Source organism: Rhinoderma darwinii, chromosome 2, assembly GCF_050947455.1.
Source record: "Rhinoderma darwinii isolate aRhiDar2 chromosome 2, aRhiDar2.hap1, whole genome shotgun sequence".
NCBI classification, from domain to species: domain Eukaryota; kingdom Metazoa; phylum Chordata; class Amphibia; order Anura; family Rhinodermatidae; genus Rhinoderma; species Rhinoderma darwinii.
In genome coordinates, this window is record NC_134688.1 from 188424491 (window position 1) to 188446429 (window position 21939).

Sequence of the window (21939 nt, forward strand, 5' to 3'; positions counted from 1 at the left end):
ATGCTATCCCTACAGCTCCTGTCTCTAAAATAGCCTCTGAGCTCCATGCATAGACTATTATTGCAGGCTTGAGCCCACCCCTATGCTGCCTCCCAATTGGCTGGGAGAGCCGTTTGCAAGGCATTATGGGGTAGCCTGATGTCAGGTGATATTTTGAAATCCTCCATTTTAGATCTAACATGTGGCATGCGCCAAAATGTAGCCGGGTACGGTCAAAACGTGTTCGGCCGAACCCGGTGAAGTTCGGATTCGCTACGAACCAAACTTTTCACGATGCTCGGACCGAGCTCATCTCTAGACAAGACCACCAAATGTGGGATAGCGAACCTGTGTCTTTAAAGCACCACCAAGACAAAAAACACAAATTTTGACCCTGGGTAGTCAGCGGGTACAATATATATAGTCAGAGAAGGGATGCCTGTAGGCAAACAGAACCCTATTTCCTGACCACCCAATTGATAATAGAGATTAAGTTCAAGTTTACAAATTTTATTGAGCTACGTATAGCAAAGGACAAACCATACACATAAATTTTAAAATTTCACTGCCACAGACCGAAGTCAGATTTAACAGCTGGACGGAACCCAGCAGAGTATCTGATAGTTAGGGTGAATGCCGAGTGTCAGCAAACACACAGTCAGTTCAAAGGCAACCAGTGCCTCTATTAATATACAGGCAATAGATCCGGCTGAGGCAGGGATTAAAAATCAATAAAGCCCCCCCGACATGTTTCGCTAACTAGTAGCGTCCTCAGGGGTACACGGCCCCGTAAACTTGAACTTAATCTCTATTATCAATTGGGTGGTCAGGAAATAGGGTTCTGTTTGCCTGCAGGCATCCCTTCTCTGACTTTAAAGCACCACCAACACAGCTGGGATGATGACAGACCATGTGAGAAAAGGAACTCGGGTGTTTTGTACCACGAGACAAGAGTTTGCAATGGTTTGCTTGTAGTTTCAAAATTCTGTAGAAACCATGATAATTCCTTAAAATCTTTTTACAGTCCTCCTCTGAGAGAGATATTCTTAATTCATTTTCACAAAACACAAGATTGGGGGGTTTCCAGGAGGGGTCAGTGCCATAAATGTCCACAATGGGAAAACCTCTTTAACACTATGTTTGTTATAATTATTATTGGCTTCCTAATTTTTTTTCCATATATTCAGTATATGGACATCTTAAATTTGGGTAATGTGCACATGTGAAAATTGAATGCGGGTCTGCAGTCAAAGTAATTCCGGTTCTGTTTAGAGAATGCCTTTAAGGCCAGTTTCAGATTGCTGTATTGTGAACGTGGCCACATTCTAGCATCTGTATTACGGGATCGCAAAACCCAGAATTTCAGCAGTTCTACTGGACAGAACCACCATATGGTGCTCTAATTTCGATTCAGTACAACCGCGGGAGGTTCAGGTATGGCGCCCATAATACAGATGCTAAAATGCGGCCACATTACAGCCATTTGAAACCAGACTCAAGGTGAAATCACATATATACTGTTTCAATTAAAACACTAAAAACACACACAAAAACACAAACAAAAATAATAATAATAATAATTGCTATTGCCTTTAAAAGTGATACATTTTATTTGTAGAATATATTATGCTGCATTCAAAATATTAATTGAGTACTATATTGTAATAAAGGTTTTTTAAACTTTATCATTAGAATCTATGGTATTGATTAGTGTATAAAAGATGCCAGCAAATCAAACAGGCATAATTTAGTAACCACGACTCCTGTAGAACCGTGCACGAGCAACAACATCGTTGGCATAGTCTTTTCCGGTTGTAGATGCGTCAACATCATTCAAGTTCTTAACCCTATCCTGACCAGTGTTATATGCAGCAATAGCTCCTGTAAAAAACAAGGTGAAAATATGGACAACTTTTCATACTTTTGTGCATTTTATATCAAAGTCTTTTTGTATAAATAGCTTTACATTGCTTGGTGACTGCTCCTTCTGCTATGTAGTCACTATTTCTCAAAATACCAGCACAGTTATGCTAAATGAATAAGGGTATGTGCACACGATAACTGCAATTACGTCTGAAAATACGGATCTGATTTCAGAGAAAACAGCCTCTGATTTTCAGGCGTTTTTGAAGCTGAAAACGAAATTTGGAGCTTCTTTTGAGGCTCCTTTTCAGACGTTTTTGGAGAAGTTTTTGGAGCGGTTTTCAATAGAGTAAGGGTATGTGCACACGATGAGAGGCTTTTACGTCTGAAAAGACAGACTGTTTTCAGGAGAAAACAGCTGCCTCGTTTCAGACGTAAAAGCTCCTCCTCGCATTATGCGAGGCGTCTGTGATGCCCGTAAATCTTGAGCTGCTCTTCATTGACTTCAATGAAGAATGGCTCAAATTACGTAGCAAAGAAGTGTCCTGCACTTCTTTGCCGAGGCAGTCAATTTACGAGTCGTCGTTTGACAGCTGTCTAACGACGACGCGTAAATTACAGGTTGTCTGCACAGTACGTCGGCAAACCCATTCAAATGAATGGGCAGCTGTTTGCCGACGTATTGTAGCCCTATTTTCAGACGTAAAACGAGGCATAATACGCCTCTTTTACGTCTGAAAATAGGTCGTGTGAACCCAGCCTAAATGAAAAATGGCTCCAATTACGTCCCAAGAAGTGTCCTGCACTTCTTTTGACGAGGCTGTATTTTTACGTGCCGTCTTTTGACAGCGACGCGTAAAATGACAGGTCGTCGGCACAGTACATCGTAAAGCCGATTGAAAGTAATGGGCAGATGTTTGCCGACGTATTGGAGCCGTTTTTTCAGACGTAATTCGAGGAGTAAAACGCCTCCATTACGTCTGAATATAGGTCGTGTGAACCCAGCCTAATAGTTGAATATTAGCATAGATACAATGTAATACGGGTGTTTGTTTGTTTGTTTTTTATGCACAGAATAAGTGTAAACCTTTCCTTTGTACTTTACCTCTGTTTAGGATCAGTCAGGATCTGTTTTGCCAAAATAGAAAAAAGGAATGCAAAAATGGCAACTGGGTCTCGTTCACACAGTGTGTTTTGGTGGAGCATTATTGACACATTGTATAAAATGCTACAAAACCACATGTTAAAAGCAAACAGTACGCACTTTTCTGTGGCCTCTGTGGTATGTTACCACAATTAACATGGTGATTTATGAGATTTTAGAGGTGTGTTGACATATCGTGGTAGTAGTAGGACGAAAAGCTGTATAACTATTGCAGTGTAAAAATGGTCCCAAAACTACCGTATGTGTTAAATAAATTAGGTTTCTAGGAAATCTTCATACTGTGGAAAGCCGTATTTGCTGTACTGCATATACTACATACCGTATAAACCCTCACTGCCATCTTTACATGTTGCTTTGAATGATATTGTTTTTCTCCATTATTGTTAAAGTCAATGGGAAAATCTAATACAACTGAATAAGTTAGAGGGATAGTACATTCCAAAAATTCCCACAATATAACTGAAATCCATGATCTTTTACCCCTTTCACATTTTGTTTTGCAAGGAATATTTTTTTCCCCAATTATAGTATATCTTGTGGGGGGCATGGCCTGATGTGATAGTGAGCAGATATGCTCATAATACAAGGACAATCATGTGCAGCTCGTCTATTTCAATCACTGGTGTATAGTATGTATCAGTAGCAGCTCCACGTTGCTGCTTAACTTCAAACACTGTAGCAAGTAAAGGAATAACACATGCAATATTGCTTCTTTCCTGCTTTTATATTTATATTTTAAAATATACATCCATTGTGTAAATGGTACAAAATATTTAACAGTCCATGCTCACTATATAAGTTTTAAACATATGGTCACCCAGACAGTCTTTCCTCAGTGTCCTCTTCATGCTTTTGGATGAGGGCATGCCGCAATGTTTCCGGGGTCCTTGATGCTTGAGAAAGGGGAGGACTCCCGAAACGTTGCGACATGCCATAATTCAGGGGCATGAAGAGGACGCTGAGGAAAGATTTAAAACTTATATAGTGAGCATGGACTTTCAAATATTTTGTACTATTCACACAATGGATGTATCTTTTTGAAAAATAAATATAAAAGCAAAAGAAAGAAACAATATTACATGTGTTTTCCCTTTACTTGCTACAGATTTGCTCATACACAGGTCCGGGCTCAAGCTTCAGATTCCAAAGCAATCCCTGTCCTACAGCACCATCAGAAAAACAAAAAAGGCCTAATATAGACTTTACTTCAGCAGCCAGAGGAAGTTTTTGCCATCAGGTTGTGCAGTTTAGGTGCACCGTTGAAGCTGTGGCCATTGAAGCTATTTTACTCATTTGATGCTTTGATGGTTTCCCCATATCGCTCTTGTTTCTAGTATAACAACACTCAGAAGTGGTATTAATGTATTAGTACATATCAATACATAACGAGGATCTCAATTGTTAGGGTGTCTTATTAAGGTATATAGTTTGGGTTGACTATGGATGACTTGATAATTCAAATCAGTTTAGTCAAAACCGACATCTCTGAACTAAGAAATGTTATGAAACCAGTCTTCGACAGGCTCTACTTCTTTGAAGAAACCTGCTCACTAGTAATTCAAAACTTCAAACAATCTTTGACGTTTTTATTAACAAACAAAGATCCATTTTCAAAAAATTACATATTGATGACTTAAAAAAACAAACTGTAAAAATAATCTAAGAATAAGAGGCATCCCAGAGACAGTTTCAATGAAATAAATCCAAGTAAATCTTGGGTCAAATTTTCAACTAATTATTAAGGAAAGAAGATACCTATAGAAAAAGCACACATGATGTTTAGACCAAAATCAGTGTGCCGCACAAGCAAAGGGATAGTCTCTGCTGCTTACAAAGCTTCAAAGTAAAAAAGGAAATTCTTCAAAAAGCTGATAATTACCAGGATCTATCAAGACTGACTCTAGACCTGAGGAGACAACTCCAACCACTCACAAAAGTCCTCAGGGCAAAAAATAATCTCTTATAAATGGTTGTTTCCTTGTGATCTGACAATACACTTACCAACTGAGACCTTAAAGAGTCAGTTCACACATTGCATAAATACTGCAGATTTTCCACAATGGAACTCATTAAGGAAAATTGGCAGCATAATACAGTCGCAGCACTGTGGATGAGATACAAAAAACAAATCTCATCCACATGCTGCATAAATATTGAGAGGAAAAACGCTCAGAAATTGACATGCAGTGCAGAATTTTATTCCTCAGCATGTCAATTGTATTTGCTTAAATGCTGCTTATTTGCTGCGGGTGTTCCGCATTGAATCCAATGGGGAGGTAAAACCTGCAACAAATAGCAGTTGTTGCATTTTTTGCAGCGAAATCGCAGCAATTCCACCGCATAAAGCGCAAATCAGAAAAAAAATATATCTTATACTTATCCAGAAGTCCATGTTTCTTCCTCCAGGCCGGCCTCCTGGGATGACGTTTCATCCCATGTGACCGATGCAGCAAATCACAGGCTGTGGCAGCTTTCACATGGGATAAAACGTCATCACCGGAGCCCGCCCTGGATGACGTCAAAGGGCCAGCATCTTGGGATGACGTTTCATCCTAGGTGACCGCCACTGCAGCCAATCAGGCTGCAGCAGTCTCCTGGGATGACACATCATCCCAGGAGGCTGGCCTGCAAAAGGCTCTAGTTTTCCGCAGCAGACATTCCGGGCGAATATCTGCACCACAGTTTGGTGCGTTTTTTCGCTTGGAATTCCCTGCGGCCACCAGGGCGAATACTCTGTGTAACTTTGTGCATCATATCCGCACTGTGTGATCTCCCTCTCATTATAAATAAATTCGGCCTATACCATCTCCAGATACAAGATTGGATATCAACAGAAGAACAACTAGGCCTACTGCCATTACCCAGGGCAAACAAATACTCCAGAAAAGACAAATATAATGAGAAGAGCCGACTTCAACTCTGGACAAAGTCTAAAAAAAAGGAATGGATAAAAATAACCTTCACCTATACCGAGCCTTCTCAAGAGATTATCTAACAATTATGACGCTTTCTCCTCTCTTCTTCCACCATTAAGGGACAGAAAACACTTGTATCCTTTTCAAATGCCCCTTTACATTTTCTCTCTCCTTTTTCTCTCTCTTCTTCTTTGATGAGATCAAGGGAATGATTGATTGTTTAATGTACCTGTTTTTCATATTTACCTTTTGCAAACTACACTTGGAGGAGTACTCCACACACACTATTGCAGTTTAAATCCTGGGCAATTTTAATTCCACTTTCTTGATGGTGTCCGCCACCCATACCCCCCAACTGAGACAGTAATTTTATGCTAGATAAATTCGTTAAGGTTTGAAATATCTTGATCTTTCCTTTAACTAGCAGCATTAAGGCATAATTTCAAGTTCCAAGCTATCAACCTTTGTTTGAAATGTTGCCAATGCTGCAAACCATGTTTCTTATGCCTATATGTCACTTTTTTTTACAATTACACTACACTACTGGCACTGACACATATGGACCTATGTTAGAACGAACATGACATATTAGAAATGGCTGAACTCCACATTGCCTCGTACAATGTCAAAGGTAGTAACATTCCACAAAAAAGGATATAAATACCTCAATACCTAGAGGAAAAATAGTAGGTATTGCTCCCGTTCAAGAGACACACATTAAGAAATCATACAGACCACTGACTGAGAATAAAACGTTCACTGTTTGGCACATCACCACCCATTAAAAGAGACAAAGGGGTTTCTATAGTTATTAGCAAAAGAGTACCATTAATTTTAAAATATGGTATTATCACGGTTTATATTCTGTATAACAAACTATCTACTTTAGTCCATGTTTATGCCCCAAACATAAAACAAATGAAAGATTTTTCAACAAATATTTGAAAACCAACTGTGCTTCTTGGAAGGATATCTGATACAAGAAGGAGATTTCAATGCCCCTCTTCATCCTCCATTGGACACGCCCAATAATAATTCAACAATTCAATTCAGGAAGCGAAAAATTCAGTATTAGAAAATTGCTGGTAGAATTACAGTTCACAGATGATTGGAGATTTATACATCTGAAAAGAAAGAACTATTCCTCCTTCTCTGCAGTACACAAAAAATACTCAAGAATAGATTTTATATTTATCCCACACTGTCTAATTAGTTTGGTATCCACAGATGCGTATGACACAATACTTCACACTGATCATGCTTCACTTTTTATTACAATAGTGCTATCACAAAAGAAAAGTCCACTGTTTAACTGAAAATTAAATGAAGTCCTACTCAAAAGTAACGCTATACATAGTAAAACACATCCAAAATTATTTGTAGGACAATGACAAGGACAGAATTTGCAATCCAAAAATCTAAGAGGCTTATAAATCAATCATCAGAGGTTAACTAACAGAAATATAAATATATAAAAACTCATAGCTAAAACAAGGTACATAACTTTTCCCTAGCCCTAAAAGTAAAAACAGAACTAAATAAAGTAAGAATAGATCTCAAAAGAGCTACTTAATGACAATTCTGAGAAGTTCTGCTTTCTCAGAAAATACAAACACCAGGTCCTTTCAGACAAATGTTGCAAAAGATTAGTGTCACTGGACAAAAAACAAAGAGCTCTAACTTACATCCCTAAAATTAAAGACAAACCAAATAGAGATTTTTTTTTCTGCCAGTATTACTCAGAGTTGTATAACCTGAACACAAATGCAAAATTCCAATAGCAAAACTCAAAACATTACAAAACTTTGAAGTACTATTAGGGCGGGTTCACACATGGCGGAATTTCACTTAAATTCCGCTGCGGACACTCCGCAGCGTTAATCCGCAGCGGAGCCGTTTCTCCATTGACTTTCACTTTAATTTAGCAGTGTTCGTTTACACGATGCGTACAATTCCGCTGCGGAGCATAGGCTGCGGAGCGGAATTTGGTGTCCGCAGCATGCTCTGTCTGTTGCGGAGCAGTGGCGGACTGGTTGCGGACTCATGGCGGAATTTCTCCATTGACTTCAATGGAGAGTCAAAATTCCGCAATGAAGTCCGCAGATCTTATGTGTGCTGCGGAGCGTATTGTTTTTACTACCATGACATTTCTTCATTCTGGCTGGACCTATGTATTTCTAGGTCTACAGCCAGACTGAGGAAGTCAATGGGGCTCCCGTAATGACGGGAGCGTTGCTAGGAGACGTCTGTAAATAGTCACTGTCCAGGGTGCTGAAAGAGTTACGCGATCGGCAGTAACTGTTTCTGCACCCGGGACAGTGACTACCGATCTCAATATACATGTATCTGTAAAAAAAAATATAAGTTCATACTTACCGAGAACTCCCTGCGTCTGTCTCCAGTCCGGCCTCCCAGGATGACGTTTCAGTGTAAGTGACGGCTGCAGCCAATCACAGGCCAAGCACAGGCTGCAGCGGTCACATGGACTGGAGCGTCATCCAGGGAGGTCGGGCCGGATGCCGAAAGAGGGACGCGTCACCAAGACAACGGGCGGTAAGTATGAATTTCTTTGACTTTCACTAGGGAAAGTGCTGTCCCTTCTCTCTATCCTGCACTGAATAGGGAGAAGAGAAGCACTTTTCCTGCAGTCCGCAGCGGCCAGTCCGCATCAATTTTCTGCACATTTTGTGCAGATCCGCTGCAGAATCTGCAACGCAGATTCTGTGCGGCATTGATGCGGACAGTTGCGGAGGAATTCCGCCATGTGTGGTCATGCCCTTACTCTGCCTCGCATCAAATCGTCACAGTAACTTCACTGGAATAGTGAGAGATTAAAAAGTAACTTTTATTGATATGTATTAAAACCTGTGTGGCACTAACAAATATTTAAGACTCTTAAGCCTTACTCACACGAACGTGTTAAACGTCCGTGTGATGGCCGTTGAAACAATGGCCGTCACACGGATCTATGTAATTCATTGGGTCCGTTTACACGGCCGTTCTTTCAACGGACCGTGTGAAGGGTCCGTGAGAAAATAGGACATGTCCTATTTTCTCACGCTTCACGAATCCCTCCTTAGACTGTAGTCTATGGGGGATTCGTGATATCGTGTCCCGCAGCGCAGAGCATGGATGCACCTCGGTCGTGAAAAGCAAGTTTTTCACATCCGAGATGCGCAACGCCCGTGTGAATGTAGCCTTAGTATAATTCACATCATGCTGACATGGACCACATATGTAAGCCTTATTACACTACTCTCCCTAGATAAAAGGAACAAAGAAAGATCAATATTTTTTGCAGCAGGCAAAGAAAAAGATGGGCAGGGAAATCTACTCTATCAGAGGTATCCTTTACACACTCCGTTGAAACAACGGTCGTGCTAACTGCCCCATTGAAATGCATGGGTCAGTGTGACGTCCGTTGTTTTAACAGCCGTCACACGGACGAGATTCATATTTGTGTGAATGAGCCTTAAGTCTGCAGGTAAAACCACTGCAGAAAAAAACGCAGCGTTTCCGCAGCAGTAACTCACTATTTGTTGCGGATTTCTGTGACAGATTTACAATAGTTTTTCTAGAGATTCTGCCGCAGATTTTCTGTTGGAGAAAATCTGCAGCGTATTTTGTGTGTGGGAAAATAGCCTAAGGCCGGGTTCCCACGGGACAGATACGCTGCGTAAAAATCACGCAGCGTGTCGACCTGGAACCAGTAGGACATTCCGTCTGAAAAATCACACCAGATTGTGGTGCGATTTTTCGGGCGGAAATTCCGCAGCAGAGGAAAGCCATTTAAACTTACCCCCTCCCTCCTGACGTCCGCACCGGCCTCTCTGGATGATGTTTCAGCCCATGTGGCGCTGCAGCCTGTGATTGGCTGCAGTGGTCACATGGGACACAACGTCATCCAGAGAGGCCGGACTGCACGAAGAAGCAGGGCATTCTGGGTAAGTATGTTAATGTTTTTTCTTCCGGCAGTGCGATTTTTGCGGCGGAAACGCTGTGTTAACACCGCAAAATCCGCAACGCTTGGCTTTCTGTTGTGAGTTTTGCATCCCCATTGATTTAAATGGGCAAAACCCGCATCGGAAAATTAACAAAAACGCAGCATAAATTGACATGCTGCGGAATTAAATTCCGCACCGCAGGTCAAGTTATTTACGTTTACGCTGCGTTTTTTTTTACGCATCGTGGCCATGAGATTTTATAAATCTCATCCACTTTGCTGCTACTGTAAACTAGATTTACAGGCAGTGGGACCAGAGGCAGAGCTCTGAAGAGCTCATGAAACATCCGCCCGGCCCACTGCCTGCAAACCTAGTTGATGACGTGCCGTGCCTCTGAATAGACGGAAGTGCTGGCTGAGCAAACAGGGAATGTCGTCTCTGCTAGTACACGGCCCCTCCTCCTCTCTCTTGGAGTTCCCCACTACCTGCCCATCTCCTCTCATAGCCCACGCCCCCCACCCGTTATATTGTTACGAAGTGATTGAAAAATTAAAAGGTATGCACAAGCTAGATATCCGGATGTCTCCGGTCATATTTATAATTGGTTATAGTTATGAATTCAGGACCTCTATGTATAAAAATAAATCTACTACTAATGACTTCTTTGTGGCAAAAATTTAGATTTTGCTAATGGTTTACGTTTGTCACCGTTCCGACTTTTTCGACTGAATTCAACCATTAGCTAAGGTTTCCGTTTGACTTTCCGTTGAGGGGTTCCACGACGGAAACCTCAGACGGAACCCGTGAACGGAAAGCCAACGCTGATGTGAACCGGCCTTTAAACTGCTTATTCTAGATGAGACACTTTATCAATTATAAATTACCTACAAAATGATGGTACAGCACTCATTGCCAGACACTGGAAAGACACAAAGTCTTGCTCTGTTTCAGAATGAGCGAAATTAACTATCAATATTTGTGAAATAATAAGATGGTCTACTGGCCATAAATATGGCAAGATATGGGAAGGATAGCCACAATTCCGCAGAATGAAGTGTGGACACATTTCTATAAGCACCAGGCGTAAGATATAAGTAAAATCCACATCATACTCATAAAGGCGAATTTTCCTCTACTATAATATTAGAATAAACTGACATTGAACTTGTTTATGCTGACACAAAGTAACGAGAATGTATCAGTTATATGTTTTGTCAGCAGAGATAACTTGTTACCTGTTGTATACCCCCATTTTTCTATTTATAAAGGGGTAACTCCTCTTTTTCGGGATGAATTTAGAAAAAAGTATGGAAAACAAGTTTGCATGTCACATCATTTGACTTCCACGATAAAAAAAAATTTTTGTTTTTTTTTGCATAACCAATCGCATTCATAATGTATCCTACACAAAGGTATGCCAATAGGGCACATTTTGGAGTCTTTGCAGCTCATCAATTAAAAATAAATGTTTCTAGACTTTTTAAAGAAAATTCCAAAAAGTTTACAGGAAAAGCAAGCTGAGAAAAGGGCCTTTAATGAAATTTCCCCTGCACTTCAGCGGGGAAAATCCACAGTATTCAAAACTGAATGTAAAAAACTGAATTCTCATACAAGCTAAGCGAATGCTGAAACAAGGGTTACAAACTACAAAGATAGCAATAAATATTCATAAAAATATAACTTCATTGGTAGCAAGTGATCAGCTATTATCAGCAGGGAAAGCTACAGGTGGCTGCTGCAGGAGAAATATGGTATTACATAGTTCCCATTCAAATGAATGGGCTACAATCGAATACATGGTCTCGCTGGGTCCTCTAGAGTACAAGCTGCTCTTTGCAGTGGCTCTCCACTCTGGCTAATAGAGGGGTCCCAACGAGGACAACATTTCTAATCTTCACATTTCCTGTCGTGTTCTTTACAATAAAGACAATCTTCATTGTCCCTGTCTTCACTGAAAAGAACAGCACAGGAAATGCAAAAATTAAAAATGTCCTATTAGATCAACCCATGTCCATATGTCCCTCGCATGGGATCTTCCTTGAGACCCCTTTCTATTAGCCAGAGAACCACCGCAGACAGCAGTTCCTACTCTAGAGGACTCAACTAGCAGCACATGTATCATAGTACTAACTGAGACAAGTCATAGTGGTGTGGAACATCTATTAGAGGACAGGTAGTTGCACTGAATTAATGGTAATGAGGGGATGTGCGCATGGATGAATTTGTAAGTTCTGCATCCGCAATAGCACAGAGGTTGCTGATATCTAAAAAGTAAAGCCCCTCTTGTTCATACAGGCTCTACTGAAAATAGATCATAGGAGAAGATGGCAGAGAAACTTTAGGGTTCTATGGTGATCGAAGCTGGGTTCAGTAGGGGTCCAGGTGTTGTGGTATAGAATGAATGGTAAAATGCCCCCTTATTACAGCCATGTGAAATTTACAAATTTAGTACATTTCCCACCTTTTAGCAACATCTCTTTTGAAGCGGAGGGAAATTTTTTCTTTATTGCATCATACATTGATTTAAGAATTTCTGCTCCCTGCATAATATGTTCTTCGCTATTCCAGGTTCCCATGATTTTGTGGTACCTTTTGTCAACCTGTCAAAACAAATTTATTATATTCTAGTTATCCAGAAGCACGTTCATTGCTGGTTTGAGATCAGGACTCCATAAATGATTGTACAAATGAATACCTCATTAAAACAAGCTGCTTTCTACTTCTAAATAAATCTCTTTATTTTCCCTACAAAGGTTGACTTTGAACAGTGTAAATCAGCGCTTCTCAAACTGAGGCAAGACTTTCTGCCAGTAGAGGCGCAGGTCCCCGCCCTGATAAAATGTGGGGCTTTTTATTATATTTAAGAAGTGAGAAGTGAAGCGCTACTGTGCTGTGCGCCACCCCACCCCCTCTATTAGCCAGTGCTGCGTCCTTCTCTTCACGTTTTGGGCAGCAGGAGGAGGAAGAAGCCTGGAGGCATCACACTGGTCCAACCGTCAAAAGACTACTACAGAAAAGTCCAGCCCTGATAGAGCAGGCCGGGGAGCACCTCTAGAGTAAGTATGGCCGTCTCAGCTCTGTGTGTCGCTCCTCCTCCTCTCCATGTCTTAGACAACTGGAAGAGGAGGAGGATAGAGGCAGTTGGCACTGGCCGCCACAAAGGGGCAACTAGCCAAAACATGGGACTGGGAAGCAGCGAAGTGACATGGGAGGGTCTGGGATTGCTGTTTAATTGTATATGACAAGGGTGTTGACTGGAATGCCAGGAGGATAGGCAGCACCAGGCACTCCACACTGTCCACCAATGCAAGTGTTCACCGATCATGAGCTGAGGTCAGTACTTTGCTGAGGGTGGGGCCTACCTGAATTTAATTGCTGAGGGAGTATTTGGCAGATATGTAGTTGTCCATCTCTGCCCTACGGCTGGTAAATCTGTCACAAAAATCGCTGGTAAATCTGTCACAAAAATCGCTGGAAAATCTTTCACAAAAATCCGCACCAAATAGTGAATTTTTCCTGCTCATATTGCTGCGGAAACGTTGCAGTTTTTCTGCAGAGGTTTAACCTGCAGATTTAGTGCTAGGGTATGTTTACACAGCTTATTTCCGGTCATTTTTCGGAAGCAGAACGCCTCCAAACATCTGCCCATTGATTTCAATGGGAAAAACTGAGTTCTGTTCTGGCGGGCCGTTTTTTTACGCGGCCGTTTTGAAAAACGGCCGTTTTGAATAACGTCCACGAAAAAGAAGTGCATGTCAATGCTTCAGCCGTTTTTGCAGATGTTTTTCATTGACTCTGTTGAAAAGCAACTCCAAAAGCGGTCGTAGATAACGCAGCGAAAAACGCTCCCTATTTTCAGATGTGTTTTGCTAAGCGTGTGAACATACCCTTAAACATTGATTACAGCAAAGTATATGTGAACCTGCGAATTATCAGCGTTTTTTTACGCTCAATTCAAGGCTGAGGGCCAAACACGCAGGATCTTCGCACAGAACTCGCAGAAAGTCGCACCGCAGAACACTTTCTATACAACTTCTCTGTGTTTTTTTTTTTTCACAGCGTGGGCATGAGATTTTCTAAATCTCATTCACTTTGCTGCTACTGTAAATGCTGTGGAATTTCCACACAGAATTCCTTTGCGGAAATTCCGCAGCGTTTTCGCAACGTGGAACCAAGCCTTAGGCACGCAGGTATAAACGTGTTTTATATGGCGTTTTCGCTAACATTTTTCAGAATATATCACGTGTTGCAAAGAAGAATTTTTGCATAACAAGCTCTTTGAATTACATGATTAGCAAAGTGAGAAATGCCACCTAAAAAAACGCAGGTAGTAAAGAACACTATTAGCAAAGAATGCCATAAAAAACGCATGTATCATTTTCCCCAAGTTTTTTTTAGATGAGTTATTTTTTTAATGAAAAAAACACCACACAAAAAGTGTGTGTGTGAAGAAGACATAAGGCTGGATTCACACTGTACGGAAATGCTGTAGATTTTTCCCGCAGCGTTTCTGCAACAGCATATTCACGTTTTATATGCAGATTTTGCTGCGACTTTCACCCCTTCTACATTGAAAAGGGTGAAATCCACAGTGAACATCTAGAAAAGAATGGGCGTACTGCCATAACATGCTTATTCTGTTCTGTACGCTCACTGCAGATTTCAGCCTTTTCAACGTAGAAGGTGTGAAATCTGCAGCAAAACTCGCACATAAAGTGTGCATATTTTGCTGCAGAAATACTGCGAATACGCAGCATTTCCGTCCCGTGGGAATACAGTCTAAGGGTATGTTCCCACAGGCAGGAAACGCTGTGGAATTTCTGCAACAGAATTCTGTGCGGAAATTTGCAGCATTTACAGTAGCAGCAAAGTGGATGAGATTTCAACAAATCTCATCCACATTCTGCAGAAAAATCTTCACAAAAGACGTGCGAAAATTTACTTGGTGTATGGATTTCTGCAAATCGCAGCCGCACACAGCGAAAAAACCTGCAGAAAAGTAGTGCGGAAAGTGTTCTGCGGTGCAGCTTTCAAATCCGCAGCATGTCAATTTATGGTGCATCTTCTTAGTGGAGTTGCTGTGTTTTTGGACCATAGATTTGAATAGGGAGCATAAATTCTGTGCTAAACTATGAAAGTTGAGATTTGTTGCAGTTTGTACAGCGGAAATGCTGTGAAAAAGCATTGTAAATCCGCAAGTACACATAACGTCTGCTACAACCAAAGAATTAACCTAATATATCCGTAGGTAAAACGGCTGTGGAAAATCTCCAATGATTTCCCGGGCGACATTGCTTTTCTGCAGCAATATGCACAGCAAAATCGCACTTTTGCTGCAGATTTCTGTTACCGATTTACCTGCGTTTTTGTTGCGGAAAATCTGCAGCGTATCCTGCCTGTGGGAACATACACTTATATGTCTGATACTATGAGGCCTGAAGTATAGAGATTACTAGTCTTGTCTTGTGACCAGATATTTATTTTATATGGCATTTCACTTTTTCCCTCAGGCAGCAGAAAAAAAGACTTGAAAGAATATAAAATAAGAATATTACCTGCATCAGGCCAAAACCATTGTTGTTGTCTCCCCAACCATTTTTTAGAGCACTTCCAGCACGTGATTCGCGGGATATTATTCCAGCAATGAGCGCTGCATCCATCTGTTTTTTTGTAGCCACTGACTGGATTTTAGATTTATATTGATTCATTTTAACAAGGTCATTTTCAGCCAACTTTTTTGAAGCGTCCACACCTGCACAAATACAGTGAATCGGAAAAGATTTGACGTAAGGACATAGAAAAGGTTACACTATTGTCCCGAGGGAATCGGTTACAAATGTTATTGAATTACATGCTGTAGATGAGTTACTTATTATAGATAGAGGAAGCCAAATATACAGTATACACTGCAATATAAAACACAAGACAAAACCGATAAATAGTAGCACAATTCATGCATGTTCAATTGTTATAATCACAATCTAAGGGCGTGTTACATGTGAATTAGTATCTGTGTCTTTTTGCTGGTAAAAAAAAGTGCTTTTTATTGCCATCAATTTATAACCCACCCCAAAGGGTAAAAATGAAAATGTATTGCTACAAGGAGGTCAACATGTAATAATAGTACTAGATATAGTGTACATCAGGTTTTAGAGCAGAATGAAGTGTGTCCCCCATACAGAGTAGCTGTATTCAGTGTGTATGGCACTAAACATGGATTCTCCCAAGCAACGGTTAGGACCGGAGAGAATAGGGGCAGCAGTTCTGGAGCACTTTTACAATGAAAGGAGGCTGAATTGGTTAAAAAAAATATGTTGCAATATTTCCTGAAATTACCTGCCCTATACATTATAAAAAATAATAATAAATGAAAAAATAGCAACCCTTTAGGCCATGCTGATGTTTCTGAATCTTAACTGTGAAATTACCATTTTAGATTTTTCGGAAAAAACAATGTCTATGAAAAAATTCTGCATTCAAAAATCCGCAATATAGGGTATGCAACGGAAAGATTTTCCACAATGCAGAAAATTATGGTATGTATGAATTAAGGATTTACTTTTGCTATAGGCTAACATGGCGCAATTTCCTCAACAAAAATATGCAGCGTTTATGGCACGTATAGATTCACCCTAAGGGCTTGTCCACACGTAGCGGAATTGCTGCATATTTTCCGTCCGGAATTGCAGACAGAAAATACGCAGAATACAGTAGCAGCATAGTGGATGAGATTTAACAAATCTCATCCACACGCTGCGTAAAAATTCCGAGCAGAAATTGACCTGCGGTGTGTATTTTTCTGACAACAGCATGTCAATTCATGCTGCGGAAAGTGGACTGAATTGCTGCATTTTTCATAGGTGATGTCACCATCTCGCAGCATTGAGAAAAACGCAGCAAAATCTGCACCATTTTCTGCAGTAAAAACCACAGGTAATGGTGCGTTTTCTCTGCAGCGGAATGTCTGCTTCTTTCAATGGAATTGCTGCAGAAAATTTCTGCAGCAATTCCGTTAAAACGTAAACATTCCGCTGCGGAAAAAACGCTCCATTTCCTGCATTCTTTTTACTACAGAAAACGGTGTGAATTTTGCTGTGTCTGTGAGACAGAGACATCTCTTCTGAAAAAAATAAGGCATTTAGTGCACTTTCCGCAGCAGGAATTGACATGCTGCGAAAAAAAAAATACGCACCACAGGTGAATTTCAGGACTGAGATTTTTCGCTGCGTGTGGATGAGATTTGCTCATTCACAGCCACTTTGCTGCTACTGCACTCTGCTGCGTATTTTCCGTCAGCAATACCGTTTTGTGTGGACAAGCCCTAACTGTCCCGCTGCACAGGACAGGAGCTAAGTTGTACAGGGTGCGCCTGACGACAAGCTTGTCAACTGTAAGGGCATGACCAGACGTGGCGGAATTGCTCTGGAATTCCGCTGCGGACAGTCTGCAGCGGAAATCTGCAGCGTACACTTTTCTCCATTGCCTTCCACAGCTTTTTAGTAGGGTTCATTTACACGTTGCGGACAATTCCGCTGCGGAGCATAGGCTGCGGTGCGGAATTTGGTGTCCGCAGCATACACTGGTTGTTGCGGACGTGTAGCGGACTTGTTGCGGACTCATTGTGGAATTTCTCCATTGTCTTCAATGATGAGTCAAAATTCCGCAATGAAGTCCGCAGATGTTATGTGTGCTGCGGAGCGTATTGGTTTTACTACCATGACATTTCTTCATTCTGGCTGGACCTATGTATTTCTAGGTCTACAGCCAGACTGAGGAAGTCAATGGGGCTCCCGTAATTACGGGTGACTACGTGTGTGCACCCGTAATTACGGGAGCGTTGCTAGGCGACGTCAGTAAATAGTCACTGTCCAGGGTGCTGAAAGAGTTAAACGATCGGCAGTAACTGTTTCAGCACTCTGGACAGTGACTTCCGATCACAATATACATCAACCTGTAAAAAAAAAGAAGTTCATACTTACCGAGAACTCCCTGCTTCTTCCACCAGTCCGGCCTCCCAGGATGACGTTTCAGTCCAAGTGACGGCTGCAGCAAATCACAGGCTGCAGCGGTCACATGGACTGCCGCATCATCCTGGGAGGTCGGGCTGGATGGCGAAAGAGGGACGCGTCACCAAGACAACGGCCGGGTAAGTATGAATTTCTTCTTACTTTTACAATGGAAAGGGCTATCCCTTCTCTCTATCCTGCACTGATAGAGAGAAGGAAGCCCTTTTCACCTCAATACGCAACGGCTAGTCCGCATCAATTTAATGCCCATTTTAGGCAAAGCCGCAACAGAATCTACAACGTCTCGGCATGCCCTAAAAGTGGATGTATTCTTTAAGCACTTACCGGAGTATTTTATTTTGTCCTGTTGAGCTGTTGTTAGACTGGCACCTGTTGTAGGAACTTTATCAATGTCACCATAGATTCCAGATGTAAATGCAATGTCTGGGAATTAACACAATGAGTGAAATTTTAATTTGCGCTGCCAAACAATTGTTCTTTAATTCATTTTACAGTTATAGTCCATGTTTTCTAATGTGAATCAGTAACTTCAATTGGTACATAAAGTTCCCCTATCGTTATGTACTGGAACTGCTGCCTTTCTATTCAATAAATATCAGTTATCTCTCATGCTTCTTCTTGTGGTTTTCTATGAGAGATGGGGGTTTTATTAAATAAAACGTAATCAATGCAGTATGCAAAGTCTGTCAACTTTCTAATATATTTTGTGCTTCAGGTCCTCATCATTTCCAAGATCTCTGCTTGCTGTATTTGGATGTAAACCATCTTGTTTTTATCCAGATGCTTGTCCTGATTATCTAACTGACACGGGGACCTCATTAAAAGGTAGAGCTCTGTTATATTGTACAGTGCATCTGTGTTAGTTGAAAATAATCAGGACAGGTTTTCAGCCTCTGGGTGTTAACACTAAGTTTTCATTCACTTACAGCCAGATCTAAAAAAAAAAAAGGGAAGGAATTGAAACGCAAAGTATGTTAGAAAGTTGCAGAATTTTTAAACAAAACATTTTAATATTTATTTGCATGAAACTGTAAACGTATGTTCACATACGGTATGTTTGCTGCAGAAATTTCTGCAACTGTCCCATTCTTAAATACATGCATTCGCTGCAGAAACAAGCTTCATTTTCTGTACTTACCGGCAAAGACAGAAAGGATTAGAATGATGTAAAGTGTCATGTTTCTTTTGATAAAATCCTCCGAGAAAATAATAATAGAGATGAATAAAACACTGTAATGTTTATGCTATTGAAGCTTCCCTTCTATCATAGCCGCTACTGTCCCAACAAGTCTTCTATACACAACCTGTTTGCTATGTCCCTTCTCTGTGTTTTATAGCAGGGCTTGGAGAGGTGGAGCAGTTTCATTTGCAACTCATTGGATGAAAAGTAATTTGCATAAGGAAAATAGTGTGAAATTTCGGAAAGTCCATGACATAAATCTTGTAAAATACATGCAAATGATTATGTGGCTCACAAACTTGATCCATGCAGTCCATACAGTCCATATAAATCAAACTGATTAGAAAACCAGTATGTTCAAGAAAAAACAAGGTGGTAACTGACAGCAATTTATAGCGGTATAATCTTGTTATAAAATATGCCATGCTAGGACTCACTGATAAAACTGTGCAAGCGATTTTTTTCCCAATCAATAACCGAAAAGGAACAACACAATGTGTACAATACCGCAACATTATCAGCCAGTTAGAAACACCAGGAAATTCATATGCAGGTACTTTTTGGCCCCATAGATAGCACATGCTTTAACCCCTTAAAGTCCAAGCCATTTTTAGTTTTTGGTTTTCACTCCCCGCTTTCCAAGAACCATCACTTTGTTCCGTCAATGGAGTGTTGTGAGGGCCAGGGCTGTGGGCCGCTTCCTGCTCACCTCTTCCTCTCACTGAGTAGCGCTAACCTGTCATCATGCCGCTCTGCTGTGTGGCGCACTGGCCTCTGCACCAAGCAAGCAGCCTGCTGCCAAGCCAGTGTTGCTAGCTGTCATAAATGTATTTTTCACGGCCATGTCCCTGCCCCTCCCCCTCAACCACTGACACGGCTCCTCAGTTCTCTGTCTCTGTTCTAAGCCCCGCCTCCTTCGTAATTGGCCCTGCCTTCTCCATACAGTAACCCTATCACGGTGCAGCTACTTGCAGCTCTGCGTGAGCATGTATTCCCAGCTTTTTGTCTACAGCGCAGCGGCGGGTTTACTGCTCACACAGAGCTGAGCTGACAAAGGAGTCAGTCTAGCATATTCATAGGAAAGTGTGTCCATCCTCAGTCCTCTCCAGTCTCCACAAGTTGATAAATAAAGAAAGTAAATATGCAAAAAAAATTACTGTTTTATCCCCTTCCCCTCCATGTGGAACTATAACTCCCAGCATCCCCTGACACCTGTAGACCTTGAGGACCTTCTGGGAGTTGAGGTTTCCGGAAAGGCCATCAATAGCTGATGGGTCGAGGTGGGACCCCCGCCGATCGGCTGTTTTGAAGGGGCCGCAGTGCTCGTACGAGTGCTGCTTCCCCTTCATATCTACTTGCTCCCTGTGAATCGCCGACATGAATGTAGCGGCGATTCACAGTATTACAGCCGCCTTCTCCCATTCGCTTCAATGAGAGAAGGCTGCAATACTGTGAATCGCTGCTACATCCATGTCAGCGATTCACAGAGAGCAAGTAGAAATGAAGTGGAAGCACCACTTGTATGAGCGCTGCGGCCCCTTCAAAACAGCTGATCGGCGGGGGTCCCGGGAGTGGGACCTCGACCCATTAGCTATTGATGGCCTTTCATGAGGATAGGCCATCGTTTTTTAGGGACTGGACAACTATATGGTCACTACATGGTGGTAATATTGGTCTTTGTATAGTGGTTTTTATTCAGTAACAGTACGGGGGTATTATTCACTAACTATGTGGTCATGGTGTGGTGGTGTTATACAGTAACAGTATGGGGGTATTATTCAGTCACTATGCGGTTATGGTGTGGCGGTATTATTCAGTAACAGTATGGAGGTATTATCCAGTTACTATGTGGTTATGGTGTGGTGGTATTATTCAGTAACAGTATGGGGGTATTATTCAGTCACTATGTGGTTATGGTGTGGCGGTATTATTCAGTAACAGTATGGAGGTATTATCCAGTTACTATGTGGTTATGGTGTGGTGGTATTATTCAGTAACAGTATGGGGGTATTATTCAGTCACTATGTGGTTATGGTGTGGTGGTATTATTCAGTAACAATATAGGGTATTATTCAGTCACTATGTGGTTATGGTGTGGTGGTATTATTCAGTAACAGTATGGGGGTATTATTCAGTAACAGTATGGGTGTATTATTCAGTCACTATGTGGTTATGGTGTGGTGGTATTATTTAGTAACAGTATGGTGGTATTATTCAGCCACAATGTGGTTATGATGTGGCGGTTTTATCCAGTAACAGTATGATGGTGGTATTCATTCACTATGTCGTTATGGTGTGGCGGTATTATTCAGTCAGTATGTGGTTATGGTGTGGCGGTATTATTTGGACCTTATAATGTATTATTATTGGTAATATTGGTCTTATTATATTGAGTTGTGTTCAGTAACAGTATGGGGTTATTAGTCAGTCACTATATGGTTATGTTGTGGCGGTATTTTTCAGTAACAGTATGTAGACAATATTTCATCTGGTATAATGGTATGATTTAATAACTGTATATGTATATATAGATAATTTTTTTATTTGAGAGGGGGGGACATATGCTTTGGGGCCTACAGCACTCCTGGACGCGCTAGAAGTCAGTGATGCAGTTCTCTGCACATCGCTTTCTGAATTGACTGCATTATTGATACACAAAGATGGTGAGGGTCCTGACTGACATTTATCCATGTATTCATGCGTTGATATGACTCCCGAATAAATACAGCTACATCATTCATTAAATTAAATAGTGATGCACTTGGAATCACCACCTTTGTGGTATCTGCCAGCACTAACATGAGCATAGCACCAGATAAGGATTTGGCCTTGTCACTCTGCTGACAACCACGCAGAAAACCCTCTA

At 41.2% G+C, this 21939-nt stretch overlaps 1 protein-coding gene across 1 annotated transcript; it reads right to left on the reverse strand.

Moving 5' to 3' along the window:
• Positions 1-1620: 1620 nt before the first annotated feature.
• On the reverse strand, positions 1621-19162 carry LOC142740903 (lysozyme g-like). Its single transcript, XM_075850326.1, has 5 exons — positions 19032-19162; positions 18218-18316; positions 15422-15618; positions 12328-12466; positions 1621-1860 (listed from the first exon to the last, which is right to left on the reverse strand). The coding sequence occupies exons 1-5, from the start codon at positions 19069-19071 to the stop codon at positions 1727-1729; spliced, it is 609 nt and encodes a 202-aa protein (XP_075706441.1). The 5' UTR covers positions 19072-19162; the 3' UTR covers positions 1621-1726.
• Between the last annotated feature and the right edge of the window lie 2777 nt (positions 19163-21939).

What these genes read in the sequence shown, in the direction of transcription:
- LOC142740903 (XM_075850326.1), bottom strand. Translation starts at nt 19,071, where the DNA reads ATGACACTTTACATCATTCTAATCCTTTCTGTCTTTGCCG. An exon ending in AATCCTTTCTGTCTTTGCCG is followed by an intron (nt 18,317 to 19,031) that starts GTAAGTACAGAA and finishes GTTAATTCCCAG; the next exon opens with ACATTGCATTTACATCTGGA. An exon ending in AAAAGAGATGTTGCTAAAAG is followed by an intron (nt 1,861 to 12,327) that starts GTGGGAAATGTA and finishes TGTTTTTTACAG; the next exon opens with GAGCTATTGCTGCATATAAC.